The following is a 22,962-nucleotide window of genomic DNA, read 5'->3' on the forward strand; positions in this document are numbered from 1 at the left end:
TCAGAAAGAGAAAGTAGGCAAAAAGTCCCACTTACTATAGCAACAAAAAGAAAGAAAATACTTAGGAATGAACTTAACCAAGAAGTTAAAAGACCTGTACTCAGAAAATTACACAACACTTAAGAAAGAAATTAAGGAAGATACACATAAATGGAAGCATATACTGCATTCTTGGATTGGAAGAACTAACATCATCAAAATGTCCATACTACCCAAAAAAACTTACAGATACAATACAATTCTTATTAAAATACCAATGATATATTTCAGAGACATAGGACAAACATTTCAAAAATTTATATGGTCCCTGGCTGGTGTAGCTCAGTGGATTGAGCATGGGCCTGGGAACCAGAAGATTGCGGTTCGATTCCCAGTCAGGGCACATGTCTGGGTTGCAGGCCTTGTCCAGCAGGGGATGCACGAGAGGCAATCATACATTGATATTTCTCTCCCTCTCTCATTCCCTTCCCCTCTAAAGATAAATAAATAAAATCTTTAAAAAAATTTTATATGGAACCATAAATGAGCCCAAATAGCTGCAGAAAGTTTGAGAAAGAAGAAGAAAGTAGGAGGGATCACAACACCAGATATCAAACTATATTACAAGGCCAGTGTAATCAAAATAGTCTGGTACTGGCATAAGAACAAACAGATAAATCAATGAAATAGAAAAGAGAGGCCCTGGCTGGTGTAGCTCAGTGGATTGAGCACGGGCCTGCGACTCAGACGATCGCGGTTCGATTCTCAGTCAGGGCACATGCCTGGGTTGCAGGCCAGTTCCCTGCAGGCCAACTCCCAGCAGGGGACGCACGAAAGGCAACCATACATTGATGTTTCTCTCCCTCTCTCCTTCCCTTCCCCTCTAAAGATAAATAAATAAAATCTTAAAAAAAAAAGAGAGCCCAGAAATAAATCCAAGTCTCTTTATTCAATTAATATTTGACAAAGGTGGCAGAAGTATAAAATGGAGTAAAAATAGACTCTTCAACAAATGATGTTGAGAGATCTGGATAGCTACATATAGAAAATGAAACTGGGCCACCAACTTACATCATACACATCGTACCAAGAGAATCAATGAAGCCTTTCCAGGCAGGGGTTGGGACCCTTTTTCTCTCTCTCTCTCTCAGAGAGTGGCCATGCTGTACCTTTTCTCCACAGAACTTCTGTTGTCCATGTGTATTTGTTCATAACAACCACAACACACAGATCCTGCAGGCCAGGATCCGCTTCATCTGGTGCTCAGGAACAGGGACCCTGTTCCTGAGGCTCTAAGCCATAGTTGTGGTCAACACACCAACTTGGTTGGAGTGTGCGCATCAGCTCAGGTAAGGGCAGATGATACAGTGCTTTTGGGGAAGGTCGTAGGGTGTGTTGGATTTCAGAGGAAAAGGGATTTCTTCCAAGATTGCCCTCTCTTGTGAGCACTTTACATCTGTACCTTCTTTAGTAAGCAGGAGCCTTGCTCTCTCTTACAAGCATCTGCTACAATCTCATGGGCATAGGTTGAGCAGTTTAAAAGTCACAGGGGCACTTGACACTAGAAGTCATCTGTGGGAGGATTAGCTTATATGTGAACTGGGTCAGAATACTATGTTTCTCGCTGGCCACAAGCAAAAGTCCATGCAATGTGAGGGACACTGTAAAAACACTCACAAGCCCATCCCCGTGGCACAACCCCCAGTAAGTCTAGGCTTGGGAGAAAGAGCAAATATTTTCCCTTTAATCAGCTTCAAAAATAGCATCTAGTTACAGGGATATTTTTTAAGCATTTCAGAAAATTCTTTCTTTCAAGCCACCTCTTGCAGTCCTTTTCAATTTTGCCTTTTACCTCTGTCCACCTACATTAGGAAAAGCAGATAGTGAATGAATGTTTCGGTTTCTACTGGACTCCAAAGATTGCTTTCTGGAAGAATTTAGTTTTAGTCACAGGTTTTGTATGAGAACATTTGGCATTCGCCAAGCTCCAAAAACAAAAGGCACTTCCTCCCCTTGGTCCCAGAAATCAGGTGTTCCCACGTGAGCTGGAGCATTGAGAGGGTGTCTGGGATCAATTCCCGAGGTGCGCAGGGGCCTTATAGGGGCCTCCAACACCACTTAATCTAACTTCTGGCTCATCCAGGGAAACGCGATATAAAGGTTGGTCACCTAGCACTTTGAGCTCCCCTCTCGAAGTCATAAATGCTTGGAGAGGACCCAAACCCATAAGTGGGGTTAGGGTACTTGGAAAATCTGGTACTGCTCTCCCTGACTATCTGTCACCAACAGCATATTCTGACCTCACTATATTCACCTCGCCAGCAAGAAGTAGGATTTAAAGGTGCAGAGGGAGAAAAAGCAAAATGAACTGGTTTTATAATTGCCATGCTTGTGGTGGGAGGAATTTCAGAAAAGGTTCTTTTATTTGTTAAAAAATTTCTTTAAAGGTTTCTACGAATCCTGTACCATGGGGAACAGGCTCTCTAAGGAAAAGGAGCAATATTTTTAGCTAATTCAGCAGCCTTTTTAGGGCTGTTGGATGTCAGCCAGATCAGGGATCTTTATATTTAGAAGTATGGAAGAGAAGGGACTGATGCACACCAGCCAGGCCCTTCTTGCAGTTCGCACCAGCTGTGGTGAGCCTCTTGGCTCTGCCAGGTGAGCTCAGCCACTGCACAGGTGTGCGTGCCCTTGCAGCAAGGTTGGGGCACTGGTGCATGCATACTTGCAGCGAGTCAGGGTGGGTCTCTTTGCTGGGACAAGCAGTGGTGGAGGGGGGATTGGTCTCCCTTGCCTTCCCTCTTTCCTGGTGTGCGCTGAGCAACCTTTCCCCATGATCAGCCAGGTCCGCCTGGGGGCCACGGTTCTGTGAAGCATTTCACCTCTGTGGGCGCCCAGCAGCAGATTTAGAATTGGTGCAGGCAGCAGGAAAAGGAATTCCAGCCAGAGCTCCCTGAACTTTTCTTCTCATAATATACTTCTTAAGTTAAATGTTTGGCCATCTAGTCAGCCTTAAGTTTTAAACGACTTGTTATGTTTATTTTGGAATGTCATGTGGATTATGTTTGTTGTAGAAAGTTCAAGTAAGTTGTAGATAGTCTGTAAGGAAGGAATTAAGAAAGTGAAAATGGAAAGGATATAAGAGGAATAGTAAGCAACTAAGTCTTTGAAACATTGCAAATCTTAGATCTAGAAACTACCAGGTCTTGAGAACAATAGGGTAATTAACTTGCTCAAACTCATTGCAGCTTGCCTGTCTTTCCAAGCAGACACTAAGTCAGGTGCTCTATAGGCCCCTCCCCTCACTGGGGAATCAATAAAGAATGTTAGAGCTTGAGGCCTTCAGCCACTAAGGCCATCCCTCACTGACTCTTCCTGACCTGTCCTGGGCTCCTTCCAACACCTCCTACCGGTAGACCACAGCAGGTGGCCTGCCTCCTACATCACAGAGGAAAATAGCTTCTTGGCTTCCTGTCCCAAGTTCCACTGGGCAGAGAAGTGGGCCTGGCCTCCCACTGCTTGTGCTCTGGCTCCCCTACTCTCCCCACTTCAGTGCTTTGCATTGGCCTCCGATCTGCTTTCCCCTGTTTACTTCTCTTTACCTCCCTCTCTGTTGATTCTTCCTTTCACCAAGTAAGAATGCTCAGGTTTTGTCACACCTAGCCCCTTCCTCACCCCTATAAACTGCTTTGGGATCTGTGTCCATGTCATCATCTTCTTCCTCACTCTGCTCCAGCAGTGCAGCTTCTCCTCCACCTGCCCCCAACACACCGTCACCGAACTCACCTTTCCTCCTAATGTGGCTGTGCCCAGTGGGTGTGCGCAGGTCTGGTCTTGCAATTCCTTAGTCATTTGACTTTATTGACCACTTTCTTCTAAAAAGTCTGTCCTCTGGCTGTTTTTTTTAATTAAAAATTTTTAGGTACAGTTGACATCCAATATTATATTAATTTCAGGTGAACCGCATAATGTTAGACATTTATGTAATGTATGAAGTGATTATCCTCCAGTAAGTCTTGCACCCACCTGGCAGGACACAGTTATCACAATATTATAGACTGTGTTCCCTATGCTGTCCTTTACATCCTTGGGACTTTCTATAGCTGCCAGTTTGTGCGTCTTAATCCCTTCACTTTTTTTACCCAGGCTCTCAACTCTACTCACCCCAGCAAAATATGGCAAACCTCAGTTTGTTCTCTGTATCTATGTTTCTCTCTTATTTGTTCATTTGTTTTTTGTTTAGATTCTACATATAAGTAAAATAATATAGTATTTCTTTTTGTCTGACTTGCTGTTGTAGATGGTAAGATTTCATTCTTTTTTATCACTGAGTAATATTCCATTGCATTTTTATGTACACTTTTTCTTTGTCCATTTGCAACTTGGTTGGAGTATTCAATTCATTTACATTTAATAGGTATATAGTTATTGCCATTTTCTTGAATGTTTATTTTAGATTACTTATTTATTTATTTTTAGAGAGAGAGGAAGGGAGGGAGAAAGAAGGAGAGAAAGATCAATGTGTGGTTGCCTCTTGCCTGCTCCCAGGGGACCTCGCCTGCAACCCAGACATGTGCCCTGACTGGGAATCGAACCTGTGACCCTTTGGTTCACAGGCCAGCGCTCAAACCACTGAGCCACATCAGCCAGGGCTTGAGTGTTTTCTGATTGTAGTTCTCTTCAGTTTCTTTCTATTCTCTTGCTTTCTTCTCTTGCCTGTTAGTGAGTTTCTGTAGCGTTGTGTTTGGATTCCTTTCCCTTTATTTCTTGTATATCTCTTGCAGATTTTTGGTTTGTGATTACCATGTGTTTCATACATACCAAGCTATGTTTATAAAAGTCTATTTTAAGCTGATGGTTGCTTAAGTTCAAACACATTCTCAAATCACTACCATTTTCACTCACCCCCTTAACATTTATGTTTTTGTCATTATTTTTTATTTTCTGTGTGTTTGTATATCCGTTAACTGTTGTAATTACACACGATCTTTCTACTTGTGCCTTTCAGTCTTTGCCAGAGTTTTAGTGTTGGTTGATCTACTGCTTTTATTATGTGTTTGTCAGAATTTTTTTTACAATGTTTTCATAGTCTTTAAAATTTTTTCCTTATTCTCAAAGAAGTCCTTTTAACATTTCCTGTAACACTGGTTTGGTGATGATAAACTACTTTAGCTTTTTCTTGTCTAGGAAGCTCTTTACCTGTCCTTCCATTCTAAATGATAGCTATGCTGAGTAGAGTAATCTTGGTTGTAGGTCTTTGATTTTCATTACTTTGAATATTTCTTGCCAGCACCTTCAGGTCAGCAAAGTTTTTGTTGAGAAATCAGCTGACAATTTCATGGGAACTCCCTTGTAGGTAACTAACTGCTTTTCTCTTCCTGCTTTTAAGATTCTCTCTTTGTCTTTAAACTTTGCCATTTTAATTATGATGTGCCTTGGAGTGGGCCTCTTTGGGTTTACCTTGTCTGGGACTCTGTGCTTCCTGAATTTGTATGTTTATTTCATTTGCCAGGTTAGGGAAATTTTTTTTGGTCACTGTTTCTTCATAGAGGTTTTCCATCTTTTGCTGTCTCACTTCTCCTTCTGGTCCCCCTACAATGTGAATGTTGTTACACTTAATGTTATCCCAGAAGCCCCTTAAACTACCCTAATTTTTAAAAAAATTTCATTTATTTAACTTTAGAGGGGAGGGAAGGAGAGAGGGAGAGAAGTATCAATGTATGTGCCTCTCGTGGGTCCCCTGCTGGGACCTGGCCTGCAACCCAGGCATGTGCCCTGACTGGGAATTGAACCATGATCCTCTGGCAAACAGGCCTGCACTCAGTCCATTGAGCTATACCAGCCAGGTGTATATGTTTACTGAATAGCAAATATTGTACCATCCTTGCCTCCCCAGGGTAAATTCCACTTGATCATTGTGTATGATCTTTTGAATATATTGCTGGACCCAGATTGCCAATATTTTGTTGAGGATCTTAACATCTACATTCATCAGACATATTGGCCCATAATTTTCTTTCTTTGTTGTGCCTTTAACTGGTCTTGGCAATAAAATAATACTGGCCTAATAAAAAGAGTTCGGGAATTTTTTGCTATAGTTTGAGAAGAATAGGAATTAGTTCTTTTTTTGGATGTTCTGTAAGAGTATATGATTTGTAATGTGTTTGAAAGAGTAATGACAGAAAACTTTCCTAAGTTGATGAGAGAAAAAGTCACATAAGGTCAATAAGCACAGAGGGTCCCGATCAAGATGAACGCAAGGAGGCCCACTACAAGACACATCATAATTAAAATGGAAAAATTCACTGACAAAGAGAGAATCTTAAAGGCATCAAGGGAGAAAAGAAAGTAACATACAAGGGAACTCTGATAAGGCTATCAGTGATTACTCAACAGAAACACTACAAACCAGAAGAGAATGGCAATAAATATTCTAAGTAATGAAAAGCAAAGGCCTGCAACCAAGACTACTCTACCCAGCAAGGCTGTCATTTAAAATGGAAGGTGAAGTAAGGAGTTTCCCAGACAAAAGAAGCCTCAAAGTATACATCTCCACCAAAACAGCACTGCAAAATATGCCAAAGAGATTGCTTTAAGAAGATGATGAGAGCATTATGTTGAGCGAAATACGCTAGGCAGTGAAAGACAAATACCATATGCTCTCACCTTTAACAGGAATCTAAACAACAAAACAAACAAGCAAGCAAAATATGACCAATGACACTCAAATACAGAACAGGCTGACAGGGTCCAGAGAGGAGAGGGGAGAGAATCATACAGGAAAAGGGGAGGGACTCACATGAATAAGTATAAAGGACACATGGACAATAATTAAGGTGGGGGGCGGAAATGGGAGGGATGTGGGGAGCACTGGGTGGGCAGGGCAGGGAATATAAAACAGAAAACTGTACTTGAATAAGAATTAAATAAAAAAAAGAACAGGTGGAACTTGCCATGATGGCCTTGAGTCACCCAGATCACATTTTGTTCTGTACACTTTGTGTAAGATATAGGGAAGGATGGGATATATTTCAGAAGGTGTTTTAGCCAAAGGATTCAATTAAAAAAAAAAACTTGGTGCTTAAAGGAATCTATAAATCTTGGAAACATTGGCTATTCAGAAAAAAAAGATGATGAAAAAGAGAGGGGGAGAAGAGAGATAGATGGTAAAAAGGAAATGGAAAAACATGTTCACTATTGTTTTTATTCGGGAAATGCAAATGAAAAATGCATAGCGATGCTACATACTTACTAAAATGACTTAAAAAAAATCAAACGTGACAAAAACCCAGTGCTGGTGAGGATGTAGAACAATTGGGCCTTTCGTACACTGCTTGTGGGAATGCAAAGTGGTACCATCACTTTGGAAAATGGTTTATCACTTATATAGTTACAAACATACTATATGGCCCAGCTCCAAAATACATATCTGAAAAAAATTAGAACTTAACATTTAGCTGCAAACTTTTATGTAATGTTTATAGCAGTGTTATTAATATTTGACAAAATCTGGAAAAATTCCATATCTTTAAACTGATCCATGGATAAATAAACTGTGGTGCACCCATACAATGGAAGACTACTGAGTGTGGTGCACCACATACAATGGAGAAATACACATGAATGAACTCTGATACATGTAGGTCTGAATGTAAACACATACAAATGAACCTGACAAGCAATAAGCTAAATGAAATAAGCCAGACTCAAAAGGCTGGAAACTCTGTGATTATGTTTAGACTACATTCTGGAAAAGCAAGACTATGGGGACAGAAAACAGATGAGTTGTTGTCATTGCCTGGGGGTGGGGAAGGTAGGGAAAAGGGGCACAAGGAAATTTTGGGGGCATGGTAGAACTGTACTCCATTTTGCTTGTTATGAGAGTTATACAACTGTATATGCTTTTGAAACTCACAGAACCTTGCACTAAAAAGATCTAATTTACAATGTGTAAATTATAGCTCAATAAACAAAGCATATCAGATAATTTGTTGAATCAACAGTAGTGTTAATCATCATGATAATAAAGGCTTGAATGTAAAAAAAAAAGAGAGGGGGGGAACACAGGTACAAGAGGGAAAACAAAATGAATAAGTACCTATCAAAAAAAAACTTAAATGGAAAGAAATTAGTTTTGGAAGATGGGGGCCATAGGTAGATACACTCTGCTTCCTTGCACAACCAAAAAAGGACAATAACAAATTTAAAAACAAAAAATAACCAGAACTGCCAGAATATCAAACTGTATGCAAGTTGAACAGCCAAGGAATTAAAGAAGAAACATTCATCTGGAACCAGTACGAGGGGCAGAGATGGGCAGCCAGGCAGAGAGGACTTGCAGCAAGGCAGCAGCTGGTGGCTGGAAGACTGGATGGTCCTACATTTGGGTGCGGATAAGTTAGGAGGAACAACTGGGCAGTGAAACAGACCATGCAACTCAGGGTTCTAGTGCAGCTCAATAAAGCCTCAAAAACTCGAACTGAAAAAACCTGTGTGGGTTGCAGCAGTGGGAGAAACTCCCAGGCTCAAAGGAGAGTTCATTGGAGAGACCCACAGTGTCCTAGAATGTACACAAAACCACCCACCTGGGAATGAGGACCAGAAGGGCCCAATTTGCTTGTGGGTAGCAGGGTTAGTAACTGAAAGCTGGCTGAGAGCCAAGCAAGGGGCATTCTTCCCTCTCTGAATTCTCCCTCACATATTGCACCACAATGCAGCAATGTGGATGGCCCCACCCTGGACAATATCTCTGCTCTTACTACATAACAGGTGGGCTGAGACAAAAAATATGGAACAAATGAAAAATAGATCAAAGCTCCAGGAAAAAATACAACTAAGCAATGAAGAGATAGCCAAACTAGCAAATGCACAGTTCAAAACACTGGTAATCAGGATGCTCACAGAAATGGTTATGTTCACAAAATAGAGGAAGAAGTGAAGGCTATGAAAAGTGAAATAAAGAAAAATATACAGGGAACCAACAGTAAAGGGAAGGAAATCAGTACTCAAATCAATGGTTTGGAGCAGAAGGAAGAAATAAACATTCAACCACAACAGAATGAAGCAAAAAGAATTCAAAAAAATGAAGAGAGGTTAGGAACCTGTGGGACAACTTTAAATGTTTCAACATGAGAATCATGTTAAAACATGATTAAAACTAGACATGTTAAGTCCAGCATACTCAGAGAGCCAAAGAATTTGGATCCAAGAAGAAACACTCCAAGATACAACATAATTAAATTAAACAAGATTAAAGATAAGGAGAGAATCTTAGAAGCAGCAGGAGGAAAGGAGAAAGTTACCTACGAAGGAGTTCCCATAAGACTTTCAGCTGATTTCTCAAAAGAAACCTTACAGGCAAGAAGGGGCTGGAAAGAAGTATTCAAAGTCATGAAAGGCAAGGACCTACATCCAAGATTGCTCTATCCAGCAAAGCTTTCATTTAGAATGAAAGGGCAAGTAAAGTTCTTCTCAGATACGGTAAAGTTAAGGAGTTCATCATCACGAAGCAATTATTACATGAAATGTTAAAGGGACTTATCTAAGAAAAAGAAGATAAAAAATATGAACAGTAAAAGGACAACAAACTCACGACTATCAGCTGAACCTAAAAAACAAGAACAAACTAAGCAAACAACTAGAACGGGAACAGAATCACAGAAATAGAGATCACATGGAGAGTTATCAGGGGGAAGGGGAAGTGGGGAGAATGGTGGTAAAGGCACAGGGAATAAGAATCATTATTTGTAGGTACAAAATATACAAGGGGAGGTTAAGAATAGTATGGAAAATGGAGAAGCCAAAGAAATTACATGAACAACCCATGGACATAAACTAAGGGCAGGGGGGACGTTGGAGGGGGATACTAGGCAGAGGGGGACACTGGGTGAAGAGGAATAAAGGGAGAAAATGAGACAACCGTAATAGCATAACCAATAAAATATACTAAAAAATAAAACATTTAAAATGCAAAAAAGAAAGAAATACAGGGAATTAGAACTTTTTGAAATTATTATTTTCCTGTAAAAGCTTCTGTTTTTAAAAATATATTTTATTGATTATGCCATTACAGTTATTCTATTCCCCCCTTCATTCCCCTCCACCCTGCACACCCCTCCTCCACCATTCCCCCCCTTTAGTTTATGACCACGTGTCTCAAGTTCTTTAGATTCTATACTTCCCATACTATTCTTGCCCTCCCCCTATCTATTTTCTACCTACTGTCTATGCTACTTATTCTCTGTAACTTCCCCCCCTTCTCCTCCTCCCACTCCCCTGTTGTTAACCCACCATGTGATCTCCATTTCTATGTTTTCACTCCCGATCTAGCTGTCCTCTTAGTTTGCTTTTGTTTTAGGTGTGGTGTTTTAACTGTCAGTTTGCTGTCCTTTCACTGTTCATATTTTTCATCTTCTTTTTCTTGTATAAGTCCCTTTAACATTTCATATAATAAGGGCTTGGTGATGATGAACTCCTTGAATTTGATCTTATCTGAGAAGCACTTTATCTGTCCTTCCATTCTGAATGAAAGCTTTGCTGGATAGAGCAATCTTGGTTGTAGGTCTTTGGATTTCATGACTTGGAATACTTCTTTCCAGCCCCTTCATGCCTGTAAGGTCTCTTTTGAGAAATCTGCTGACAGTCTGATGGGAACTCCTTTGTAGGTGACTGTCCCCTTATCTCTTGCTGCTTCTAGGATTCTCTCCTTCATTTTAATCTTGGCTAATGTAATTATGATGTGCCTTGGTGTGTTCCTTCTTGGGTCAAGCTTCTTTGGGACTCTCTGGATTCTCTCTTCTTTGGGACTCTATAGATTCCTAAATTTCCTGGAAGTCTATTTCCTTTGCCAGACTGGGGAAGTTCTCCTTTATTATTTGTTCAAGTAAGTGTTCCACTCGTGGCTGTTCCTCTTCCCCTTCTGGTACCCCTATAATTTGGATGTTAGAACATTTAAAGATGTCCTGGAGGTTCCTAATCCTCTCATTTTTTTGAATTCTTGTTTCTTCATTCTTTTCTGGTTGGATGTTTTGTTCTTCTTTCTGGTCCACTCCATTGATGTGAGTCCCAGTTTCCTTTCCATCACTATTGGTTTCCTGTGCATTTCCCTTCATTTCAATTAGTTTAGCCTTTATTTGTTCCTCTAATTTGTGACTAAAATCAACCAGTTTTGTGAGCATCCTGATTACTAGTGCTTTGAACTTTGCATCTGAGAGGTTCACCATTTCTTTTTCGCTTAAAGTTATTGGCTCTGGGGCTTTGAGTTCTTCTTGAGCCATGTTTTGGTCTGTTCATGCCTGTTACGTATGAGGAGCAGAGCCCTAGGTATTCACCTGGGCGGGGCAACTCAGTTGCTGGGTTATGATGCTGTATGTGGCGGGGGCGGGGGGGATCAGAGAGGAGCAATGGTGGTCCCCTCTGCTGCTTCTCACCGCTGGAGCCTGCGCAGTCTGTCTCACTGCTCGCTCCTTCACTGGTTTATCTGCGTGAGAATGTGTAACTATGGTCAGCCTGCTGCCTTCTGCCCTCACTGAGTCTGCCTGTTGCTACCCCACACCTGGGATTCACCCACGGCTGCCTGTGTGCCCGGGTTGGGGCATCTTTCCTGCCTGACCCTGCTCCACTGCTGGCATTGCCCCTCTTACCAGTCTGGCTTGAACGGTTCATTGTTGTTGGATGTCCGTATAGTTCAATTTTCTGTGTTGTGGCTGCATTTTTGTTACTAAAACTTTGTTGTCTTGGTTGTGGGACAACAAAGTGTTTCCACCTATGCCTCCATCTTGGTGGAAGTCCAAAGGTTCTATTTTTATTTATGACAAGTACTGTAGGTTATTTTCCCTGGAGACAAGCTCAGTTCATCCATTTTTAAAAGTAAATGTCTGTCAAAAAATCAAGCCAGAATAACCATAGTTTATGCTTGTTTTGCTCATTCTTTGAAGTATGAAGAGTTTTCATAAACAAAACCACTAGTTTAGCTTGCAGCTCTGACAGTTGTACAGTGCCTTCCATGTAGATGACTCAGGCTTGCTGCACAGGTGCTTTATGCATACTTCTGCATGTGCCACACAGAATGTGAAAATGTACAAGGGTAAAGGCTTAATTCAATTAAGAATTTTAGCTGCTTTATGGAGGACATGCTTAAGTGGATCTTGCTCCCTCACCCTGGCCCTACCCTGTGTGTTGCAGTGAGGAATACAGATTGGTGCCACTGTCTCGATTCATCTTAAGGCACCAGTTTACCCACCAATGTGCAGGTCAGTACAGAGAAAATGTCAAAAAATAACTTAGTGTAAGTGTGAAAATAAGATTTGGCAGAACCTAGTAGTTCACCATTAACACTTCAAGAACTGCTGGTATAGCATATATGAAGTGATCTGTAGCTGATCAGTATCTACATTAGCCTTCTTATTTGTGGGGATTCTCCATATTAAGAGTCCTATCCCAATTTCTCCAAGAGAAGCCAGAACTTGCTTTTATAACCTTCCTGACACTAGAGTTCTAAATTATCTGAGGTCTGCCCAGGTCACATCCATGCTGGGCCTTGATTCCACAACTGTACTTAGGAAGATCTACCAGAATCTGCATTTGCTTCCCTTTTAAAAAAATTTAAATTGTATTATATTATTTATGCTATTACATTTGCCTCAATTTCTCCCCTTTCCACTCTAGCCAGACACCCCTCACTCCCTCAGGCAATCTCCACACTGCTGTCCATGTCCATGGGTCATGCATATATATTTTTTGGCTACTATATTCCCTATGCTGTAATATACATTTCCATTACTATTCTGTAACAACCAATTTGTATTCTTGATCCCTTCACCATTTCCACCAATCCCCAAACCCCCCTCCCATCTAGCAACCATCAAAATGTTCTCTGTATCTATAACTCTGTTTCTGTTCTGCTAATTCATTTATTTATTTTTTTAGGTTCAATTGTTTTTTAAAAGAGTTTATTTATTCATTTTTAGATAGAGGGGAAGGGAGGAAGAAAGAGAGGGAGAGAAACATTGGTGTGTGGTTGCCTCTCACACACCGCCTACTGGAGACCTGGCCAGTAACCCAGGCATGTGCCCTGACCAGGAATTGAACTGGAGACCCCTTGGTTAGCAGGCCAGCACTCAGTCACTGAGCTACACCAGCTAGGGGTCAATTGTTGATTGATATGTATTTACTGCCATTTTATTATTTATATTTTTGATAGACTTCTTAAGTCTATCTTCTTTAACATTTCATATAATGGTTTGGTATTGATGAACTCCTTTGGCTTTCTTGTTGTCTGGGAAGTTCTTTATTTGACCTTTGATCATAAATGATAACCACTGGTTAGAGTAATCTTTGTTTTAGGTCCATGCCTTTCATTACTTTGAATATTTCTTGCCAATCCATTCTAGCCTGCAAAACTTCTTTTGAGAAATCAGCTTACAGTCTTATGGGAGCTCCCTTGTAGGTAACTCTTTTTCTCTTGCTTCTTTTAAGATTTTTTCTTTCTCTCTAACCTTTGGCATTTTAATTATGATGTGTCTTGGAGTGGGCCTCTTTGCATCCATCTTGTTGGGGCTCTGGATTTCCTGGACTTGTCTATGTCTTTTACCAAGTTAGGGATGTTTTCTTTCATTATTTTTTCAAATAGGTTTTCAACTTCTTGCTCTCTCTCTTCTCCTTCTGGCACACCTATGACATGAATGTATACTTGTAGTCCTGGGGGCTCCTTATACTATCCTCAATTTTGGGGGGTTCTTTTTTCTTGTTGTTCTGATTGGGTGCTTTTGCCTCCTTGTATTCTAAATAGCTGATCTGATTTTCAGCTTCATATACTCTACTGTTGACTTCCTGTAAATTGTTCTTAATTTCAGTTAGTGTATCTGATGGGGGACTCAAGAGTTGGAAAATTTTAGTTTAATGTAATAGTTAATAAGCCTAGTAGTTAATGCATGTAAAAAACTATTGTTTCAGGAACTGGAGGTATGACACTCCCTGAGTCCAGGAGACCACAAGTGCTCCAGAAGAGACCATAAGCAATCAAGGTGGTATCCAAGCCATTGTTTCAGGAACGGACAGATTACCACCCAGGACACAGATAAAGAAAGTCACCAGTTAGTGGATGAAGGGATGTCAGGGAAATTGCCAGACTGCAGATTTTATCTGATTAACCTTTTTCCTTGAATCCCAAATCCCTTACCTATATTTTTTACCCTTAAAAAAAAAAGCTAACTTGAAAGGAAACGTAAGACAGTTTGTTAGGATATACACCCTCCACCTTTTCAGAAATCTGGCCATCTGAATAAAGCACCCATCAAGATTAAATTCTTGTCCCTGCTTATTGGGTCTGGTAGGTGACAGGCAGCATGAACACTGGCTTTTTTGGTTTCACATCTTTCATTTCTGACTCATTCTTTTTTATGGGTCCCATGTCTTTTTTCAAATGCTGTTGAAGTTGTAAGTTCACTGAGCTTAGAACTTCATCCTTATAACCAGTCACCCTTATTTGCTACCAGTATAAATACTGATCATCCTTATAACCAGTATTTTGAACTCTGCATCTGGTAGATTGCTTGTCTCCATTTCATTTATTTCTTTTTCTGGAGTTTTGTTTTTCTTTTTCATTTGGATCATGCTTCTTTGTCTTTGTGTTTGTTTCTTTGTATTAGGTAGAGCTGCTACTACTCCCTGGCTTGGAAAAGTGGCCTAATGTAGTAGTGTCCTATAGGGTCCAGTGGCACAGCCTCCCCTAACATCCAAGCTGGGCATTCAAGGTGAACCCATGCTGTAGGATGTGAAACCTTCCTTTTGTAGTTGAGCCTTGATTGCTGTTGGCAGGTCAATGGGAGGGAATTACTCAAGCTGATCAGCTGCAAGGACTGGCTGTGATCACTGACCACCAACCTCTGAACACTGTGGAGGATCAGTAGTGCACGGATCCACTCCACAGAACAGGGCTTACTTCAACAGGGCTCTAGTGCCCCTTGAGTGTGTCTCTTGTGAAGGCAGTTGAGTGGTGGTGCTCCTATGTGGTCTGTAACTGTTCACTGGATGTGCAAGCTCTGGGGCCTCCTGGAAGGTGCAGGCCAAAGTCAGCCACTACCTGTGTTCATTCTGGGGCCACCAAGCATAAGCTACAAATGCAGTTGGCTGCTTAGATGTGCCCAAGCAAGTCCAAGCTGTGAACCAAGGCCAGCTGCTTCTTGTGCCAGGCCTCAGTCACTTAGAAATAGGCACCGGGCATGCTCAGGCAAGATGCTGCTTGTATGAGAGAATTTAGAAAAATCTGAAGCATGAATCATGACAAGCCATTCATACGGAAAAGCCACTGGGAACACTTGGGTGGGCCTAAAGTTTGGGTGGGCAACAGGCTCAGGGAATCACTAGGGTGGGGTAAAATGTGTGAGCCAGGTTGATGGAGTCTTAGATACGCTGTCAGACTGCCTGCTTTGTTGGGGGAGGCTGAAGAAAGGAACACTGGCCTCTGCCAGTACTTCTGCTTGGGAGAAAGCTGTCCCCCAAGCTCTTGCCTTAATGCCAGACACTTCAGTTCCTTCCTGTATGCCTCTGGTGCCTTTCAATCTGTTGCTCCCACACTGGAGCTCATAGGCAGTGAATCTGAGTAAGCCTGTGCATAAGCCCTTTAAAAGGAACTGCCTGGGACCATAGCAGTTTGTCTTCCACAGCCTCAATCTCCACTGGTTTTTACAGCCAGAAGTTATGGGGACTTATATTCTTGGTACTGGGACCCTTGGTCCTGGAACCCAAGATATCCCTCCTGATTTTTATCTCCACATGTGGGTGTGGGACCAGCCCATTCTGGGTCTCCACACCTCCAACTAGTCTTGATGTGTTTTTTTTTCTTTAATTCTATCATAGGCCTTCCAATTCAGCTCTATTTCGGCACTGATGAATAACGGTTGTTCTGTAGTTCAGTTGTAATTTTGATGTGGTCATGTGAGATTGTGAGCTGTATTTACATACACTGCCATCTTGAATAAAAATTCACAACTTGCATTTGACAAAGGATTCAGCACTCATGTCCAGCATAGCAGCAGCCTGCTGTGTCTAGCCCCACAGAGATGGCAGGGAAGGTGTCTCAGAGCTTCTCTGAGGTGCCTATCATTGTGTACATTATTTCTGTTTCAAGTCTCTATCACACGCCTTGCTATTTTCAGTGAGGAGTCTGGGGTATCTAGGTGACTATGGACCATGATGGGCAGGGGACTCTGATGCTCTGATTGCATGGGCCTGGATCACTTGTCCACTTCCAGAATCAAACTTGGAGTAAATCCAAGTAAAACACATTTCCCCTAAGTGAGGGATAAGAAAAATAAAGATCATATATATTACCCATAGGTGGGGTATGATGCTGGGGACAAGAAGACAATAAATGTTACTGTGGGTAATTACTCTGAAGATAGATCAGAAAAGAGTATTTAACACTGGATTATGTTGTCTTGCTTTAAAAAAACATTTTCTGGGACTTCCACCAAGATGGAGGCATAGGTGGAAACACTGTGCCTTCTCCCACAACCAAGTTTGAATACAACAAATGTTTAGTAAACAAAGATGTAGCCAAAGAACAGAAAATTGAACGATACGGAAGTCTGAAAAATGACCAACCATTTGGGTGGAGCCAGCAGTGGAGCAGGGTCGGGCAGGAAAGATCCCCTGACCCAGGTGCGCAGGCAGCCGGGGTAGCAGCGAGGACCCAGTGAGGGTGCGGGGCAGGCTGACTGTGGTCACACATTCGCGTGCAGATAAACCAGCAGAGGAGTGAGCAGTGAGACGGACCACATAGGCCCCAGCGGCGAACCCAGTGAGTGCGCAAGGTAGCGGGCTGACTGAGGTCGCACATTCACGCGCAGTGGGAAGGACCACGTGGGAGGTGGCAGAGGGGACCACCATTGCTTTCCTTTGACCCTGCCCCCGCATACAGCATCACAACCCAGCAACTGAGTGGCCCCACCCTGGTGAACACCTAGGGCTATGCTCCTCACACATAACAGGCACGAACAGTCCAAAATATGGCTCAAGAAGAACTCGAAGCCCCAGAGCCAATAACTCTGAGTGACCAAGAAATAGCGAACCTCTCAGACGCACAAGTCAAAACACTGGTGATCAGGATGCTCACAAAACTGGTTGATTATAGTCACAAATTAGAGGAACATATGAAGGCTAAACTAATTGAAATGAAGGGACATGCACAGGAAATCAATAGTGATGGAAAGGAAATTGGGAATCAAATCATGGAGTGGACCAGAAGGAAGAACGAAACATCCAACCAGGAAGAATGAAGAAACAAGAATTCAAAAAAATGAGGAGAGGCTTAGGAACCTCCAGGACATCTTTAAACGTTATAGGGGTACCAGAAGGGGAAAAGAAACAGCCATGAGTGGAACACTTATTGGAACAAATAATAAAGGAGACCTTCCCCAATCTGGCAAAGGAAATAGACTTCCAGGAAATCCAGGAAGCTCAGAGAGTGCCAAAGAAGTTGGACCCAAGAAGGAACACACCAAGACACATCATAATCACATTAGCCAAGATTAAAATGAAGGAGAGAATCCTAGAAGCAGCAAGAGATAAGGGGACAGTCACCTACCAAGGACTTCCCATCAGACTTTCAGCGGATGTCTCAAAAGAGACCTTCCAGGCATGAAGGGGCTGGAAAGAAGAATTCCGAGTCATGAAATCCAAAGACCTACAGCCAAGATTGCTCTATCCAGCAAAGTTTTCATTTAGAATGGAAGGACAGATAAAGTGCTTGTGAGATAAGATCAAATTCAAGGAGTTCATCATCACCAAGCCCTTATTATATGAAATGCTAAAGGGACTTATCTAAGAAAAAGAAGACAAAAAATACGAACAGTGAAAGGAAAGCAAACTCACAGTTATTAACAACAACACCTAAAACAAAAGCAAACTAAGAGGACAGCTAGATCAGGAGTGGAACCACAGAAATGGAGATCACATGGAGGGTTAGAAACAGGGAAGTGGGAGGAGGATAGAGGGAGAGAAGCTACAGAGAATAAGTAGCATAGACGGTGGGGAGAAAATAGACAGGGGGAGGGCAAGAGTAGTGTGGGAAATGTAAAAGCTAAAGAACTTAAGACACATGGACATGAACTAAAGGGGGGGAATGTAGGTGGGAGGGGGTGTGCAGGGTGGAGGGGAATGAAGGGGAGGAATGGGACAACTGTAATGGCATAATCAATAAAATATATTTAAAAAAACCAAAAAGAATCATATGATTTTACCAATAGATGCAAAAAAATTTGAGAAGATAAAACATCCACCCATTTATGATTTAAAAACTCAAGAAGATAGGTATAGAAGGAAAGTATCTCAGCATAATAAGGGCCATAGATGACAAAACTTCAGCCAATATCATACTCAATGGTGAAAAATGAAAAGCTTTTCCTCTAAATTTAGGAGCAAAACAAGGATGCTCAGTCTCACCACTATTATCCAATATAGTTCAGAAAGTCCCAGCAGAGTAATCAGGCAAGAGAAATAAATAAAAGAGAGCTAAATTGGGAAGGAAGAAGTAAAAGTGTCACCTTTTGCAGAGGACATGGTTCTGAATAAGAAAACAATTTCTTTTACAACTGCAACTGAAAGAATAAAATACCTAGGAATAAACATAACAAAAGATGTGAAAGACCTATACAATACAAAGAATAAGGCATTATTAAAAAAGATTGAAAAAAACCACAATAAATGCAAATATATTCCATATTCATGGATTGGAAGAACCACATAGTTAAAATGGCCATGTTATTTTTTAAAAGCAATGTAGAGATTTAATGTAATCCCCATCAAAATCCCAATGTCATTTTTTAAAGACATAGAACAAAATTTTATCAGATTTGTATGGAAACACAAAAGACCCCAAAGAGCAAAAGCAATCCTGAGAAAAATCCTGTGATACCAGAGGTATTGCACTACCTGACTTCAAATTATATACTACAGAGATACAATAATCAAAACACTATGGTATTGGCAGAAAAAAAGACAGATCAGTGAAACAAAACTGAGAGCCCAGAAATAAAACTACATGTATACAGGCAGATAATTTTCAACACAGGAGCCAAATCACACAACAGTCTCTTCAATAAATAGTGCTGGGGAAATTGGAAAGCCACATGCAAAAAATGAAAGTAGATAAGTTTGTCCCCATGTATGAAAATGAATTCAAAATAGATCAAAGACCTAAATGTAAGATCTGATACAATAAATTACATAGAAGAAAACAGAAATACTAAAATTATGGACCTTGGTCAAAGAGATTATTTTATGAATTTGACTCCAGAGGCAAGGGAAGTAAAGGCAAAAATAAATGAATGGGATATTGAATAAGCAATTGGGCTCCTAAGGGGGTCAGTATATTGCAAACAGTTCTGCAGAGCACCCTCAGTGGCTCTAGGGAGAAGCAATATGTTAAGAATACCTGTCAGAAGGGCCTTAGTAGGCCTTGCTAAGTCTCCTAAAGAATATGTTCAAACAATTGCCACAGCAGCAAGCAATTTGATTGAAGTATTTGTTGATGGTCAATCTGTCATGGTGGAACTGGGAACTACTGTCCTTCAAGCTTGTGAAAAGGCTAGCATGCAGATCCTTCAATTCTGTTATCATGAAAGGTTGTCAACTGCTGGAAACTGCAGGATGTGCCTTGTTGAAATTGAGAAAACTCCTAAGGTTGTAACTGCTTGTGCCATACTAGTAATGAAAGGTTGGAATATCCTGACAAACTAAAAGAAAAAAAAAAACTAAGAAAGCCAGAGAAGGTGTGATGGAGTTCTTATTAGCAAATCACCCACTGGAATGTCCTATTTGCAGTGAGGAAGGTGAATGTGATCTGCAGGACCAGTCCATGATGTTTGGAAGTGATAGGAGCCCATTTTTAGAGGGGAAATGTGCTGTAGAGGACAAGAATATTGGGCCAACATTGGTAAAGATCGTTATGACTAGATGTATATACAGTGTACTCACTGCATCAGGTTTGCAAGTGAGATTGCAGGAGTAGCTGTTTTGGGAACAACAGGCAGAGGAAATGATATGCAAGTTGGTACATACATGAAAAGATGTTTATGTCTGAACTGTCTGGGAATGTCATTGATAACTGTTCTGTAGGTGCCGTGAACTCTAAGCCCTATGCCTTTACTGCTCAGCCTTGGGAAACAAGAAAGAATCCATTGATACAATGAATGTGGTTGGAAGTAATATTGTGGTAAGCACAAGAACTGGGGAGGTGATGAGGATTTTGCCAAGAATGCATGAGGACATCAATGAAGAGCAGATCTCCGATAAGACCAGATTTGCCTATTGGGCTAAAACATCAAAGACTGAGCCGATGGTCAGAAACAAAAAGGGGCTTTTAACCTACACCACCTGAAAGGATGCACTCTCTTGTGTAGCTGGAATATTGCAGAGTTTTCAAGGAAAGGATGTGGCAGAAATTGCAGGTGGCTTGGTGGATGCTGAAGCCCTAGTAGTTCTCAAAGATTTGCTTAAGAGAGTGGACTCTGTCACCCTGCGCACTGAAGAGATCTTCCCCACTGCAGGAGCTAGTACAGATTTGTGTTCCAATTATCTTCCTAATACTACAATTGCTGGTGTGGAAGAGGCAAATGTTCTGGTCAGTACAAATCCACGTCTTGAGGCATCACTGTTTAATGCTAGAATTCAAACGAGCTGGCTTCACAATGACTTAAAAGTGGCCCTTATAGCCAGTCAAGTGGATCTCACTTACAGATATGACCATCTGGGAGATTCCCCCCAAATTCTTCACGATATTGCTTCCCGTAGCCATCTATTCGGCCAGGTCCTGAAGGAAGCTAAAAAAACCTATGGTGGTTTTAGGCAGTTCTGCACTCCAAAGAAACGATGGGGCAGCAATTCTTGCAGCTTTCTCCAGCATTGCTCAGAAGGTTCGGATGAACAATGGTGTTGCTGGTGATTGGAAAGTTATGAATATTCTTCACAGGACTGCAAGCCAAACAGGACTGCAAGCCAAAGAGTTGCTTTAGATCTTGGCTCTGAACCTGAGGCGGAAGAAATTCGAAAGAACCCTCCCAAAGTGCTATTTCTCCTAGGAGCAGATGGAGGTTGTATCACTTGACAGGATTTGCCAAAGAATTGTTTCATTATTTATCAAGGACATCATGGTGACGCTGGAGCTCCTATAGCTGATGTTATTCTCCCAGGCGCTGCTTACATGGAAAAATCTGCTACTTATGTCAATACTGAGGGCCAAGCTCAGTGGACTAAGTAGCAGTGACATCTCCCAGCAGCTTGGGAAGAGAAGACTGGAAAATTATAAGAGCCCTCTCGGAGACTGCAGGTATAACTCTTGCATTCAATACTCTGGATCAAGTAAGGAACAAATTGGAAGAAGTCTCTCCTAATCTTGTTTTGATGATGTTGAAGAGCTAATCATTTCAGCAACTTTTTGCTAATCCCTTTGTGTCCTCAGCTAACAATAAAAGACTTCTACATGACAGGTTCAATCAGCAGAGCCTCACAGACAATGGCCAAATGTGTTAAAGCTGTCACAGAGGGCACTTAGGTAGTAGAGGAACAATCCATATGCTGAAACAGCTAGGAACCCAGTTTTGTTAGATACCTAATGGACAATTATGTTGGAGTGATCTCTTAGAAGTTTAGCTCTTTAAAAAATAATTGGAATGATGTAATAGTTAAGGTTCTACCATGCTAATTTGGAAACAATATTGAAATCATCGAAGAACTCTGAAGTTTCAAAAAATTTATTATTGCATGTAGACATTAAATAGTTTAATAAAACATGTATACAGGTGCTCTTTCATGTAAAAATATAAATGGACGGGACTATATTAAACTAAAAAGCAAAAGGAAACAGCAACAAAACAAAAAGACAACACACTGAATGGGAGATGATATTTGCAAACAACAGCTCTAACATTAAGGTTAATATAAAGAATTCACAAAACTCAGCACCAAAAACCTAATTAAAAAATAGGCGGAGGACCTGACAGACATCTCCCCCAAGAAGACATACAAACAGCCAACAAATACATGAAAAGATGTTCAACTTCACTAGCTATTAGGGAAATGCAAAACATAATTACAATGATATTTGTAACCTTACACTTAGTTGAATTGCTATTATCAACAAGATAGGTAATAACAAGTGTTGGAATGGTAAAGAAAAGGAAACCCTCATTCACTGCTGGAATGTAGACTGTTAGAGCCAGTATGTAGAACAGTCTGGCAGTTCCTTAAAAAATTAAGAATAGCATTACTATATAGCCCAGCTATTCCTCTCTTGGTATCTACCCCCCAAACTTGAAGGCATCTATTTGCAAAGAGAGATGTATCCCCCGTGCACTGCAGTGTTATTCACAGTGGCTAAGACCAGAATGTCCTGCAATAGAGGATCGGATAAAGATGATGTGGTACATATATGCACTGCAATACTACTCAGCCATTAGGAAAGATGAAATGCTGCCATTTGCAACAACATGGATGGACCTAAGTATATTATTCTAAGTGAAATAAGTCAGTGAGAAAAAGCTAAGAACCATATGATTTCACTCATATGTGGAATATAAAACTGAAACTCATGGACACAGACAGCTGTGTGAAGGCTACTTGAAGGAAGGGAGATAGTGGAGGCTTAATACATGATGACAAAAGATGGTTTGATTTTGGGTGGTGGGTATACAGTGCAGTGTACAGATCTTGTTTCACTGATGTATACACTTGAAACATGTACAAAATGACCCTATTAATCAGTGTCACTCCAATATTGTAATAATTTGTTCTTTTTTTGAAAAAATATTTTATTTCCTTATTATTTTTTTTAGAGAGAGGGGGAGGGAAGGAGAAAGAGAGGGAGAGAAACATCAATGTGTGGTTGCCTCTCACATGGCTCCCACTGGGGACCTGGCCTGCAACCCAGGCATGTGCCCTGACTAGGAATTGAACCGCGATCCTTTGGTTCACAGCCCGCACTCA

General features: G+C 41.1%; 1 protein-coding gene and 1 pseudogene across 1 annotated transcript in view; one reads left to right on the plus strand and one right to left on the minus strand.

The window, feature by feature from the left end:
* Window positions 1-1,758: 1,758 nt before the first annotated feature.
* Window positions 1,759-22,962, minus strand: part of RPP21 (ribonuclease P subunit p21) — a 28,886-nt gene continuing 7,682 nt past the window's right edge. The window contains exon 5 of the mRNA XM_037046884.1: window positions 1,759-1,841. Coding sequence (XP_036902779.1) covers window positions 1,828-1,841 — 14 coding nt within the window. The 3' untranslated portion in view covers window positions 1,759-1,827. The remainder of the gene's footprint in view (window positions 1,842-22,962) is intronic.
* Window positions 19,217-21,609, plus strand: LOC118987627 (NADH-ubiquinone oxidoreductase 75 kDa subunit, mitochondrial-like; annotated as a pseudogene).

The sequence above is a fragment of the Sturnira hondurensis genome, unplaced genomic scaffold, assembly GCF_014824575.4.
Source record: "Sturnira hondurensis isolate 20B ecotype Veracruz unplaced genomic scaffold, ASM1482457v3 Scaffold0005309, whole genome shotgun sequence".
Lineage (NCBI taxonomy): Eukaryota > Metazoa > Chordata > Mammalia > Chiroptera > Phyllostomidae > Sturnira > Sturnira hondurensis.